This window comes from Vanacampus margaritifer, chromosome 1, assembly GCF_051991255.1.
Source record: "Vanacampus margaritifer isolate UIUO_Vmar chromosome 1, RoL_Vmar_1.0, whole genome shotgun sequence".
NCBI classification, from domain to species: domain Eukaryota; kingdom Metazoa; phylum Chordata; class Actinopteri; order Syngnathiformes; family Syngnathidae; genus Vanacampus; species Vanacampus margaritifer.
Window position 1 is genome coordinate 48,310,227 of NC_135432.1, and position 14,936 is coordinate 48,325,162.

The window sequence follows — 14,936 nt, forward strand, 5'->3', positions numbered from 1 at the left end:
CAACAACAAAACCTTTTAATGTCGGTAAAATTATTTCAGATTGGCACTGCACCAAATGCATAATGTAAATTAATAATGATTAAATTAAGGGTTTGGTCCATCCGCCAGAAAATAGACATGCGTTGATTATTGTTTTCCAAACTAAAAGATGTTTGTAAATGCCTTTTAACACACACACACGCACACACACTCTGAGAATATTTAAAATTTTATATGATCAATTGATTATCAAAATAATTGTTAATTAATTTGATCATCGATTAATATTCGATTAATCGTTGCACCTCTACTAAACTGGAATTCCAATATTAATTTCTGATCAAACATTCATCTTCATAACATACACACACACAGTCTGAGAATATTTAAAATTCTAAATGAAAAAAAAAACAACAACCATGGAGCACTAATACACACAATATATTTCAGCAAAGGTGGCAAATCCAGGTCCAGAAAGTAAAAACGCTGCCAGTTTTACTTTAGCCCTTATCGCCAATTGTTTCAGTTGTCGTGCTAGCTAGCTAGCTCTTATGGTGCTCATTTACCTGCTAGGGCGCTAGCTAGCACTTGGGGCTAAAGCCAAACTGTGGCAGGGTTTTTTACTTTCTGGACCTGGATTTGTCACCTCTGCATTTCAGACTAAATAGAAGAGGACCAAAACGTGATACAGAATAATCAGGATTAATTTTATTAATTCATTTTCAGTTTCAATAATATCATTACAGAAAAACAATTTACATGATCTTTTATACAGTAATAGTAGAATGCTGTGTAATTGCTTCAAGTGCTGGTCATAGTTGATAGTGTGTGCAATGTGAGACTGATTTCAGTCAAGTGTTAATAATCACTCGTACAAAGGCAGTAATAACCTGCTTCTTCTTACTCAAATGAATCTGTTAGGGTTTGATTCCGCCTCTTTGGGCAGGTGCCTGGAAGAGCTCGTATGCTGTGTTCAGGTCATAATGGAGCTACCGGAAATAGAAATTGCACAAAATGTAGCCAATCTTTTGACTGAACTTTTTTATTCTAATGTGTAGACTTCTATTTAACGTATCGCACACAACCATAGAACAAGCTTAAATTAGATGACATTCTCTTCACCTTCCTCCATTTTGCCATCTATGATATGAACGCAGCATGAGCCCCCAATATAAATATGATGCATTTGAGGTATCAGGGATATTTCTGATATACACACTACATACAATACAACCAAAATAAACAAGCACAAATGAAGCATTAACATTAGTTAGAAATCCTGCCCACCAATAGCAACCTGCCCAAAGCATAAGCCACGCCCCTCACGAGAGCTGGGAGGGGAGGTAGGAGCAAAAGTTTGGAGTCAGTCAGGGAACAGGTCAAAGCTCTAAAACACGAGTGCTCGTGCTGCATTCATGTCACAAATAACGATGCTAATATGAACTTTAAAAAATAAAAATAACTTTCATCATCTAATTTTGGGCAAGTGAAGAAAAATGATAACTAGCAGCATCCATTCATTAAAAATATCAACAAGTGCTGTCACTATATTCATCTGATGAAAAGTATCGGTGCAGTAAACTTGCTTTTCTCATAAGATCTGAATGCAGCATGAAAGCTTTTGGACTGCTTTATTTGGCACTGAGAAGAATCACAAACTTTTGGAGCAAAGTGGGCGGGAATAGATTGCTTACAGTGCACTTATTTGGCAAATTTTTGAAGGTCAGTTTCTAATGATGATAACATCGTAGTCAAGTTTGTAGAGAAAGTGATGTTGGAATCGGTTCAATGAAACATCAGATAAAATACGATTAGTTTCACATTTGTTGGGCTGCATACAGTACAGTGAGCTTGTTAAAGGATTACCATGTTTGTTGTTTTTTATTTTTCAATACAACTGAATGATGGCGTGGTAAATCAATGCCAGGTCAGAGGGAACATTATGGAACAACTAGAGCTATGATTTCCACTTGTGTGCTGTGAGAAATTATCCAATTGATTTTTTTTTTTTAAATATATATTTTTTCATGTGTCTATGCCAGCGATGATTAGTGACTGGCAGAACAACGAAATACTCATCCATGAGCTGGCAGAAGGTGCAATAACCTGCGTACAACCTGTTGCCATTTATACAACAGAACTTCAGACGGTCCAGATTTCAGCAAGCCCTTTTCTTCTTTTTTTTACTGGATTTTGACAGATTTTGCTAGGCCCGCAAAATATTGTTTTCTATTGCTATCAAAACATGGAACCTACCAAAATAAATATTAGAGTCTCTTTTTCCATCAGGAAAAAAAAAGTATATTTCTATCTGTTTCCGTTTTGCAGCAATTAGCATAAGAATATAGCTAAGTTTCATCATTATTCACAAACCTGTTTAAAGCACCGGGAAAAAGAGCTTGTTGCAACATGGCCCTGGCTGATCTCTTAAACTCTACTGCCACCTGCTGGCCATTTTTTGCAATAACTAGCATTGCTTCAAATTAAGCATTCTCTTCAGTTCAGAGGCTGTATCAAAGCCTTCTGTATGCTCTAGCATAAAAAAACAACATAAAAAAAATTATAAATACGTTTTGGGGACCATGGCAATATTTACAATATAATGTGTTTATACATTTTTGGGAGCAAATGAGTTAAAATGGTTGCCGTGTCAGAAAGTGTAAGTGAATGCTGAAAAGTTGAGCCTCAGCTGAAGTGTTGTATAAATAAATGAAAAAGTCAAACGACAAACTAAATGATAAGAGCGGACGTTGCCGTTTGGAGGCTGCCAGGTTCCAATTCCTCATAATCTTTTTTTTTTTTGAGGGGGACTGGTAGTTGTCTGCTTCCTGAGCATTGTCTTTGAGCAAGGCACCAAATCCTCTAAATCCAGAGGGGTGCAATACCATTAGGTTTTTGACATCTCGAATTTTTAAAAAAGTCTAATAAAAAATATCCAATAAGACATTTGTTTCTCGCAAGTATGTTTGCTTCAGAAGTCTTAACAACCTTTCTAGCATCTGACCTAGTTCAAAGTTCAAATGTTTGAAAGTGAAATATTAAAAAGGGATGGTCAAATAAAAAGTAAGAGTCATTCAGGTTTGTCCATTGAAATCCTGTAAGCTGTATTCCCCATAATGTCATGAAAATGGAGCAGCGGCATTTTACTATGGAGGACCAAAATTGCCAAAATAAAAATAAATAAATAAATAAAAGTAAAAATAAAAACGGATATAAAAAATATAATTCAAAAAATTAAAGGATATATATATATATATATATATATATATATATATATATATATATATATATATATATATATATATATATATATAAAGTAAATAAACAAACAAATAAAATAAAAAAAAATGAGATTCAAAAAACAAAAATAAATGCCAAAATAAATAAATATATAAATATAATTAAATATCAACCAATAAATAAAAACGCTCTGCAGGTAGAAATATTATTCAAATAAGGGGGCGGTCCTAAGCGTGTCTAGTTTTGCCGGCTTGCATGGAGAGCTCCAGCATTGGACAACTATCTTGTCCACTGTCACCACAACTTGCTGTATGCAAGCCGGAGAGGCTTCCTTGTTTGCCGACCCACTCAAACGACCAATGAAAGGCAGTTTGCAACGGAGTAGCCCAACATAAGAATGCTTAGGACCGCCCCCTCATTTGAATAACATTTTGACCTGACAGAAGGTCTGCATCATGAAATAAATGTGAGAACAGAGCGTTTTTATTTATTGATTGATATTTAATTCTATTTATATATTTATTTTTGTATTTATCAAGACATTTATTTGTATTTTTTCATCTTTTATTTTTATTTTATTTATTTATGGATATATATTTTTGTTGTTTTTATTTCCGTTTATATAAATTTTTTGTATTTAATTTTTGAATTATCCCTTTTTTATATCCATTTTTATTTTCACTTTTATGTTTTTATTTATTTATTTTATTTATTTATTAAGTCATTTTTTTGTTTTTTATTTTGGCAGTTATGGTCCTCCATATTTTACTACAGGCCAGAATTCTGTTTGTTGTTTGCCTGCTCTGCCCCATGAGTTAAAAACAAACAAACAAACAGAAAAACCACAACAATATACCAAAAATGCAAGGAAGAGAAATTCTTGCAAAGTAACAATAACCCCAAGTTGAAGATTCACGAGTTTTATCGGGTAACATGATGTAAACGCATCTCCACACGGGAACTGGACTACGTACTTGCAACGCCGCACCTCCGTCCACAGTGGGAGAATATTCCACAGGCTACAAATGGGGGCCTTGGACTCAATCGCTCGTGAATACACAAGTGAAGCCACTTACAGTCAACTTCCACAAAGTTTGTTTTAGGTCTATATTTGCTGCGTTGATGGTTGTCCGGTGTCATTCAAGTACGACTTTGCCAATGATCCACCGCTCTCAGCAAGTCAGCAGTTTTATGGTGTAATACAATGCACCATTTGATTTTTGGGGGAGGTCAATCAAAGTCAGGGGAAGGGTTTTCCACCAATTGCAGACGGATTCTACAAAAGGCTGTTTTGAGAGGAATGGAAGATGGAAGAGCAGAAATGAAGGCAGAAGCAGAGGAAAGTCTTTCTATATCACTACCAAGGAAAAAGGCTGAACGCACAAAGCAAATGACCTTGAGAGACAAGAATGTGATTACTACCATAATGATGATGATATTCAATCATAACCATAATAATATCATATGAAGTACGATAATAATCATTATAATCAGGAGAATTATATAATATTACAGAATAAAACTCATTTTTATATATTTCTGCACTTTTTTTTTTCATCTTCTCAATGCAGACCTATGAGGATTTTTTTCAGCCTGTGCTGGCTCCAATTGGCTGTTGCATATGACATCCCAGCTAATAGATGCCCCCGCCCATTTTTTCCCCCCTCCTGTCCAGGCAGGAAGTCCCAGCACCGTCAATGTATTTGTCTCGAGGGACTGAAATCTGGGGAGAAAAATATCTGTGTTGGTTGATACATTATCAGTCTTGGGCCACGTTCAAGATGGTGATGATGAAGCAAAACGAGAGAAAGCACCTGCATCATAGCCGTCCGATAACCATGACGTCCACAACTTCTCCCTTGTGCAGTTCCACATACTGCTCGGTTTTAGGAGGCAACATCAGCAGGCCGTTGGCGCTGCGCATCGACATGAGCCTGCTGGACACTTGGTTACCTGAAGGGTGGGGCCAACATATTGGAAAAGATGACATCTTCAGAACATTTGTTGATCATCTCAAATATGAAGCAAATCTAATGTGTTCACAAATTTGCTGCAAAGCACAGGTCAGACTTACACTGACACCTCCAAATCTAATACATACAGCTCACTTTTTTTTTTTTTGTCAATTGGTCGTATGAATTCTATATATTTAATATGTCTTACCTTTAAGTGTTCTTATACAGAAATGCGCTGCTTAATATGAAGAGTTGTTTAAAAAAAATGTGAACAAAATTGAAGTTTAAATTATCTTTTAAAATAATGTATGGTCTAATTGCTTTGTTAATATGCTTAAACATTTTCTTTTGAATTTCATTCATGAAGCACTCTTCTCATCTTGGTGTATTCACTTGATTAGTCATGCACTACAATTTTGTAATTTCCTGGAATTCAAATTATTTATTTGGTGACCTTTTATCAGATATGAGATTAAAATAGATTAATTATTTTAATTAATTACAAATCTTGTAATTAATTAGATTAGAATATATATATATATATATATATATATATATATATATATATATATATATATATATATGATGAGGGTGGCGCGGCTGAGGACCATGGTCTCAAATTTGGAGGTGCTGATCTTCATCCCAACCGCTTTACACTCGGCTGCGAACCTCTCCAGTGAGAGTTGGAGATCACGGCTTGATGAAGCCAACAGCACCACATCATCTGCAAAAAGCAGAAATGCAATGCTGAGGCCATAAAAGTTATGAACAGAATCGGTGCCAAAGGGCAGCCTTGACGGAGTCCAACCCTCACTGGAAACGAATCAGACTTACTGCCGGCAATGCGGACCAAGCTCTGGCACTGGTCGTACGGGGACCGCACAGCCCCTTTCAAGGGGTTCAGTACCCCATACTACCGAAGTACCCAAGACAGGACTCCCGAAGGACACGGTCAAACGCCTTCTCTAAACCCACAAAACACATGTAAACTGGATGGGTGAACTCCCACACACCCTCGAGGACCCTGCAGAGGGTGTAGAGCTGGTCCACTGTTCCACGGCTGGGACGAAGACCACACTGCTCCTCCTAAATCCGAGATTTGACTTCCCGACGTACCATACTCTCCAGCACCCCTGAATAGACCTTACCAGGGATCCTGAGGACTGGGTTCTCTCTATAATTGGAACACACCCTCTGGTCCTCCTCCTTAAAAAGGGGGACCACCACCCCGGTCTGCCAAAAATTGTCTAAAATTGACTTTTCAAATTGCTATTTCAGGTGATTAATAATTAGAGGAAGCCATTAATTACAAGTACCAATAACACATACTCTCTTTTTTTTATCCCATATTTACCAATACATAAAGAATAATAAATTAATAAATAAGTAAGACTACAAATTAGTATGAAGGCTTTCGATTACCGATTAGACACACAGCCTCAGTATGTAAACCACCTACTTTCTATTGTCATCAACCTGTTAGCTTAGCTGGAACTGTAAATTGGAATATGACCAACAAATATTGAATGTTTATCTGGAATTTATTTATTTTTTAACAGAAATTAGAGGTCAGCTGACTTTTGGTTGATAGAAAACGTGCGTTCCTTGGTCATATAGGTCAATACTTGTGTGTTTGCACCTGTGCTTTGAGCCCAGGGCAGCGGCTCTTGGTGATGCCAGGTGAGAATGCAGCGATGGTACTCTGGTCGAGGATCCAGCTTCACATCACACGAAAGCTAAAACATAAAAACAACTAGTGTTGAGAGAGACGCGACGTGAACATACAGTGTGAGTATATAGGCCTGCAATTTCCTAGCTCTCGCATCAGTCACTGTAGCTTACAGTGACGTTGCCAGTTGAGGCTAACGGCAGGTGCGTCAAGAATGCTTTTGACTACTGCATTTTGTTAACGTTTGTTTAATAAAGTGATTGAACGAGCACCAGCAACTGTTTCCGTCCTTCCTCTATACCACCCGTTATGGATTAGAATTCATCATAACCAGTCGTGGTAGGCTGTATATTCAATTTGCTAATGATGTTTACTTTCACATGGACATGTGGATGAGTAAATTTACTATTCTGTACAACTTAAAAAATAAAAATCTCTCAATAAGCAAAGCACAAACACAAGACTCAAGCAGTACATGAGAAGTATGTTATTGCGTGACAATTTTATTTTTGTCAATTCAGGTTTTTAAAAAAAAGACTTGATAGTTAAGATGAATGCAGAAAACAAGTATTGCTGCCATTGTAGTTTCCGCATGGTCTTGCATGCTTGGAAGTTCATATTGGTTGCTGCCATTGATTAGATCATAATGTGCACAGTTTCTATTTTTTTTTTTTTAAATAAAAATATGACTCGTTTCAATGCTTTCAGTGCTTGTATGTGTATGTTTTTCATTTACATTTCCTTTAGCAATATCATAATACTGAGAGTGAGAGCCATGATAATTTTGGTGTGAAATTGTGAATTTTTCATACCATTTCATCCGTGGTTTAATCAATTATTGATTGTACAATAATCCCTCCTGATAATGACCATATTTTACAGCTATGTACAATAAATGCATTTACATCGATGTACTGAATTATTTTATAATCAAACTCATTTTATGACAAACATCTCAGAAGTTGTCCACTTGAATGCATTCATTTTTACAAATCAAATCTAGTTATTCAATAATATTAGAAGATTGGTGGTTTTCACTTTAGAGTAGACGATGATGAAAACAGAGACAAATGCTCATATTCAGTCTGTCTGTCATATTCAGTCTATTATGCATTGGATACCTTTGACAAACAGACTGACGGGTGAATCAAAAACATTTTTCCTTCAAGTTGACTTAAAAAAAAAAGGCAGTTTTTTTTTTTGTCTTGCCTTTTTTTTGCCATTTTTTGTCAATGTGTGTGAAAGAGTGAGTAAGAAGGTTACCCTCGCTTTAATAATCGTGGGTCTAGGGTCCAGAATGCCTTGCATCTTCCTCAGTGCAGGAATCACGAAGAGATTACATGTGACCACTGCAGACACTGGGTTACCTGCAAAAACAAGTTATCACAGGCAGTGGTATAGTGGCCCTTTGAGGAGTGGGTATACTGTAAAATTCCACTTTTTTTTTTTTTTAAAGTCGTCTCTTTCTGAATTAATGTGGAATGAGTTTGTCATTGTATAAATAATGATGTTAAACAATAATTAGTTAACAAGGAACAACAATTGTGAATAAACAGTCACTATAAGATCTCAATATTGTTTAAGGCCGAATCTTAACGTACATGTCTCCATTTTTGTGTTTAACTTACTTTAAAATCCACTACCAGTCTGCTACTAAAACAAAAACTCGATCATGTAGGTAAGTGTGTAACCGGCGGCGCCGACTCCGGGGATCGAAACCACACAGCAAGTCCTCTCTGGTGTACAGTATGAGCACAATGCACTCAAAGTGTGGAATGCCATCAGCGCTCAGGTCAATATTTGAAGGATCATTTACTCTCTTTGTGACCCGCCCTACTCTGCCTATAATTGGCTCATCAGTCCTCAATGCGTAAAATTAGCCAATCTACTGTAATCCGAGAAGGCATCGCCTACCAGCCAAGTACAGGCAGATGAGGGTGGGCCATGGCTTTACCATCATCACATACTGAATGGTAGACGCAAAACTGAGGATTTTTGAGTTGGTAGACGCAAAACTGACTGAAAAAGAAGTGTGTATACGCCGTATGCCCGCGTATACCCTGGACTACACCGCTGATCACAGGTTTTGAGATGAAAAAAAGCAGCACTTCATGCCAGCTGAAATGCAGTGTACATACATTAAGTGGTAGCATTTTGAAGAAATGGAACGTGTAGAACCACCATTTAAAATGGCCTATTTATATCTGACTTCCATCCGCTAATGGGATATAAGCCACGGAGGAGGCGGGGCTTCCAACTTCCTGGTTTTCAACACATCAGGTTTGTTTCTGTTTCCTGTTTGCAACGTGCGAGCCGCTTCCGTCTTTGTGCCCCTCGGTTGCGCGTTCCCGTCGACGGGTGCAAGTGTGTCTGTTTCAGTTGTCTGAAGCATCTCAGAGAGTTGAGACTCCCTGCGGCGGGAGCGCGCGGTTAGGGGGCGCAGGGGTGGGGGTGCGAGTGTTGGAATGCGGCCATCAGTGGCCGCAAACGACGCTGATGTGTGAAACCCGGAAGTCCGTGGCATCTACCCCATTAAAAAGTAAGGAGAGAACAGAAAAATAAGGAGAACACGAACACCTGACTTGACCATTCAGTGGAGTGAACAGACACTCTTGCAATATGTAATGATATTCTTCAGTACACGGGCTGAGCTAAGATTTCATTTTTGCAAAGATATTTTTCTCAGATCTGACTGAAACCGTCAGAGAGGTATTCATCTAAGATAAGAAGGCCTTTATTATTGTAGTTATAGTTTGCTTTGGTAGAGAATTGTACTGTATCATAAATATAAAATGTATCTATTATTTTGAAGAAAGAAAAAAACGGTTGGATATTGAGTGGACTCAGTCGGGTCGGGGAACTTTATTTTGAAAGTTTTACAACCCAATCAACTATTTTTAGACACATCACAGCTGGAAGTGGTGACAGAGATGGTTCTCTTTACCGGGATGAAGAATTATTATTTTTTGTCTGAACAAAAACTAAAACCTACTATAAAAAGTAGGGATGTTCTGTACATGTACTACTTTTTTTTAGACTGATACCCGTATGATACTCAATTCTTGAGTAGTCACCGATATTGATAGCACTACTGCTTTTAATACATAACATTTCCCAAAAACAATGATGACAGATAATTTTAAAGAAATACTTGTATATCCCAATTACCCAATATAGCATTTTTTCTTAAAATTTTCTGTTCAGCTGATTTCTAGTTCCTGATGGTAAAACAACCACAAGAGGTAGTAAAGAGCCGCCGATGCGAGTACCGATACCTTGACATATCAGTATCAGTATGCACTCATCCCTAATAAAAAAAAGAAGACAAGATTAGTGCTATAATAGAATGTTAGATACCAATTCAACGCTACCAACAAAATCTCAACATCAACACAAACATACAGACACAAGTTTTGTACCTGGCAGAGCAAAGATGAGTTTCCGTGCTCCATCAATGTCAACAGTGGCAAAGGTAGTAGGAAGACTGAAAATAAACACAGACCACTTTTTTTAAGCATAGCTTTAAAAGCAAAAGTTGATTAGAAGGAGGTATAACTTCTAAGGTTAGTGTGTTACGATTTTCTGAGCAACACAGCAAAACCTGGTTCAAAATTCATTGCGTTCATACTCAGGAGGAGATGACTTATTCTTAAGATGACGACGAAAAAAAATGGTAGTTATGGCAACTTGGTTTCACTTTCAACAACAAGGCTACAATGTGATGTGGGATACTAGTTAAGGTAAGGAGAGAAGTAATTAACTCATTCACTCCCAGCCATTTTCACTGAAGCGACCCCCTTCGCTCCCGGCTGTTTTACTGGATTTTTACTGATATTGTAAGGCCCACAGAATATTCGGTTCTATTGCTATAAAAAACAGGGAACCTACCAAAAGAAAGATTAGAGTCTCTTCTTTCATCAGGATTTTTTTTATACAGTGTTCCCTCTATAATACAGCCTCGCTGAATCGCATATTTTATTTAGTGCAAGTGCATGCTTTTTTTTTTTTTTTACAGTAATGTACCTATTTTATAAAATGTATGAAAGTTTGAACATTGAGAATGTTTAAACAAGAGAGAAATGTGAGAAAATGTAAATGCCTCAATGAGAAAAGTGTATCAATTGTGTGATAAGGGGTTTAACAGCCTTAAAACATTTATAATAAATGTAAAAGATAAAGCTAACTACTTAGCGGATTTCATTTATTGAGGGCATTTTTTGGAACCTAACCCCAACGGAAAATGAGGGAACACTGTATTTCTATCTGTTTCCGTTTTGCAGCAATTAGCATTAGAATATAGCTAAGTTTCATCATTATTCACAAATCTGTTTAAAACGGTGGGGGAAAGAGCTTGTTGCAACATGGCCTTGGTTGATCTCTTATACTCTGCTGGCCGTTTTTGTAATAACTACCATTGCTACAAGCTTTCGCTTCAGTTCAGATGCTACATCAAAGCCTTCTGCGTGCTCTTGCATATAAAAACATTTAAAAAAAACATATAAATATGTCTTTGGGAGCATGGCAATATTTAAAACAGAACGTACTTATACGCTTTTGGGTGCAAATGAGTTAAATGAAGATGAAAGGGCAATAAAGAAAAATGATGACATCAACCTTTAGGTCTACTCACCCTGGTTTCATGAACACGCGCCCAAAGTGAATCTGAGCATGAAGGTCAATGTCCAGCACCTGCTTTAGGAAGTCCTGATTGGACACGCAGTAAGTTACGGTCAGCTGACTGTGCCAGATGTAATTCATCAAATTTTGCCAGCTGATTAAAAGTGGATGATTCATCATGGAAGCGTCAGAGGGTGGAGCTTACCTTCTCTCCCATGGACACACCCCCTGAGGTGATGATGACATCAGCACGACTGTTTCCCTCATGGAGAGCTGAGAGCAGATCATCAGGGCTGCACATACAGGTAAAAAAATGTCACCTAAATGAATTGAGTGAATCTGTTACATTTAGAACAAGAGAGTTAAGTGTGATTAAGCACACGTTTTTGAAAGCTGAGTATAATTTCACTGGCCACACCCAGGCCTGATGATCGACAGATTTGTTGAAACACTGTATTAGAAAATCCTACAACATCCATCAGTTTGTGCCCTTAATCTTAAAAACTATTGGATTATGCAGCAGGACAACAACCCACAACACACAGGCAAGTCTGCTTTGGTCCAAAACAAAAGCAGAAAATTGTTTTAAGATTTTCAAAGGATATCAAAGGCCAGATTAAATCCAATTGATATGCTGCGGTATGACTTTAAATGGAAAATCAAAAACACTCCACTATGAGTTAGAAAAGCAAATGGTTGGTTGTTATCTAAAATAACAAATACAGTAATAACTGTTGCCTTAGTGAGGTTGGGCATGCAAACTCTATGAAAACTCATTATAGTTGCTGTTTAAGATGTCTAATGTCAAAAGGTACATAGGGTTGCAGATTTTATATATTTTTTATATTCTAAATAAAATATTGCACATTGCAGTGCTTTCTCTTATTTATATTTATTTTGGCAAAAAATGATCTATTTTGTTACGATAATAGTGAAGTTTCTATACAAATTTATCTCTATTTAGTTTTGAACTTTCAATTTTTTTTAATACATGTTATATAAGAATATTAGTTACTATAGTTGCGTATAATGTATTCTAATATTGTTCTAATAATGACTTGTAATTATTTACTCATACACTATGATGAAATATTTGCACAAAGTTTAAAGGGACGGTATTGAACTGCTTGGTATTAAACTTTTACTGAAACAGGAAATATGTTATTGTGATTTTTATTCTCCCCACTTTTTTTGCCGTGTAACAACTCCCAGATAATACTTCTGATTAAAACCATTAAAATTGAAACTTGCTTCAAAGACCCACGCCTTCCGGGGTATATATCGTCTGTTTCCACATTACTTACAGTATTTGCACAACTTACCGTTAAATATCAACTTTTCCCCATTAATTTGCAATGGGACAGACATTGAATGCAACTTTCCACGCCCACTTCCAGATATACAACTGATCATCATTACCAGCTCTCTGATCCTGCTCAGTGGCACAGTTTTGGTAAAGTGCATTGTCCAGTAACCAGGAGGTCACGGGTTCGAATCCCACCTTCGACTGTACATTGCAAATATATCCATGGCCATTATGCTAAGTGATATACATGTATACCAACTGACTATCAGATCAGGGATTATAATTTCCCTGAAATGATTAAACACGTGTCCCTATTCAGCATTGATTGCTTTCAGCTTTGTACAAAACTTTTAAATATGAATACGCCCTGAGCCATGAGCTATAGGACTTCACTTAGCTCAGTGCGCTTAGAGTAATTGCCTGTCACCACGTAGAACCTGGGTTCAATCCCTGCTTGGACCAAATTTTAGTACATTCGATGGTTTGAATCCCACCTTAGACTGGTTGCAGCTCAACTTATCTTTTTTTTCATTTACCTTTCAACTACAATTAACAATGAGTAATTTACACATAATTTATCTTTCAATTTACTTCATAAGCATTCAGCTTTCAGCATTCTCACGCAATTTCTCAGAAACTGTACTTAGTCTAGTTATATATAGCATAGTTTGCAATGATTTACTTGTCTCCAACAATGCCCAGGTTGATGGTGGGGTATCCATGTTCCTGGATGGTCGCTAGCAGAGTCGAGCGATTGGAGTCTCTGATCTTTCCTGGGTGAAGGTCATCCTCTGGATTCAACAGCTTGAATACAATACATCAGTGGGTTTATTAATCAAGGACACAGTGGGAATAATCTTGTTTTGATTATCTGAGGGCACACACCTCATTTCCAGTAGACATGACAGCCACCACTGGGAACTTGTGCACGCTAACATCAGTCACTCCCACTGTAGCCAGCAGACCAATCTCCGATGGGCCCATGTGTGTCCCTTTGGCTAACACACACTCTCCTCGTCTGATGTCATGACCTATAGGCCTGAACAGGCAAGAACAGTTGGCTTCAATTACAGGTGAAATTCTGAAGTACCTTTAGGCCCGACTGTGCGTGTGTGTGTGTGCTGACTGTTGTTCTTTCTACCTGATGTCTTGTCCAGGCCGAGCCTGCACCATAATCCTCACTTCTAACTCTTCTGTGCCCTGAAATATACCAGAGATAATGTAACTACTCTTGATGAGATCCATGTACTCCCCGCCAACAACTTGTTGGTTGCTTACATCTTCAGACTCCCGCAAGAGTTCTGTATCTTCCACTTGGACTACTGCGTCAGCGCCGCAAGGAATGGGAGCACCGGTGGTTACCCTCATCACTTGGCCTGGCATCACTGTGTGGGTGGGCTGCATTGATGCACAGTCATATTACAACTGTCAACTTTGAACTATGGTGCATACTTTGCCTCAAGCTTGTAATTGTTACTTATGTTTCTTACCAGTAACTGCTTCAAAAATAAATATAAATATATATATATATATATAATTTCCCATGGGAGCATCTTTCTTTTGTTGACTTGTTACTCATTCCTGCAGTTCAGACCTATGACAGTAAGTAATGAGTAATGTGGCTGTGAATATTTTTATAAGCACACCCTCCATCCATGTTCTACTTTAGTCAGCCTTCAGGCAATATGAGCTGTTGTACCAAAAAAAGCCAATCTGGGATGACCATAGAATGTGTGTGCGATGCCTTGTTGTGTTATGAATGAGCTACTCTCTTCAAGTGTTGGATTTGTCATTGATAGAGCACTGTTAAAACATTGCTGGCTAGTTTATTCAGTATGTGTAATACCTTGTAACAACACATGACAAGTTGCAAACATTTTGTGTATTGTGAATGTTCAAAACATGATACCTTACATGGTTAGCAAAGGTTGTAGCATCTTGATGTGCTTCTTCCAATGCTCATTGTGTAGTACTTGTAATTTCATTCTAAAATGAATTCTAAGTCATACAGTGTTAAAGCTGCTCTCTGTAGTAGGCTAACTAGCAGACTAATTTAATGTTGTGGTATTTGTGGTCAAATCAATTTATTTAGCACTCTTGACTTTATGTTTTCATAATTGTTCAGACATCCTGATATGTGATCAAATACAACATAACTATTGACATTGGT

General features: G+C 37.4%; 1 protein-coding gene across 4 annotated transcripts in view; it reads right to left on the reverse strand.

The window, feature by feature from the left end:
- Window positions 1-665: 665 nt before the first annotated feature.
- The window catches only part of gphna (gephyrin a), a 45,968-nt gene continuing 31,697 nt past the window's right edge, over window positions 666-14,936 (reverse strand). For 2 of the 4 annotated variants that reach the window (XM_077566548.1, XM_077566463.1), the window contains exons 15-24: window positions 13,908-14,164; window positions 13,652-13,805; window positions 13,449-13,570; window positions 11,666-11,753; window positions 11,474-11,547; window positions 10,263-10,327; window positions 8,107-8,210; window positions 6,814-6,910; window positions 5,034-5,172; window positions 666-4,942 (exon numbers count right to left, since the gene is read on the reverse strand). In XM_077566548.1, the coding sequence (XP_077422674.1) occupies window positions 5,039-5,172; window positions 6,814-6,910; window positions 8,107-8,210; window positions 10,263-10,327; window positions 11,474-11,547; window positions 11,666-11,753; window positions 13,449-13,570; window positions 13,652-13,805; window positions 13,908-14,164 (1,095 nt within the window). In that variant the 3' untranslated portion in view covers window positions 666-4,942; window positions 5,034-5,038. Of the gene's footprint in view, window positions 4,943-5,033; window positions 5,173-6,813; window positions 6,911-8,106; window positions 8,211-9,676; window positions 10,151-10,262; window positions 10,328-11,473; window positions 11,548-11,665; window positions 11,754-13,448; window positions 13,571-13,651; window positions 13,806-13,907; window positions 14,165-14,936 lie in introns of those variants that run through there. The other 2 variants (XM_077566632.1, XM_077566717.1) reach the window with 2 other exon arrangements.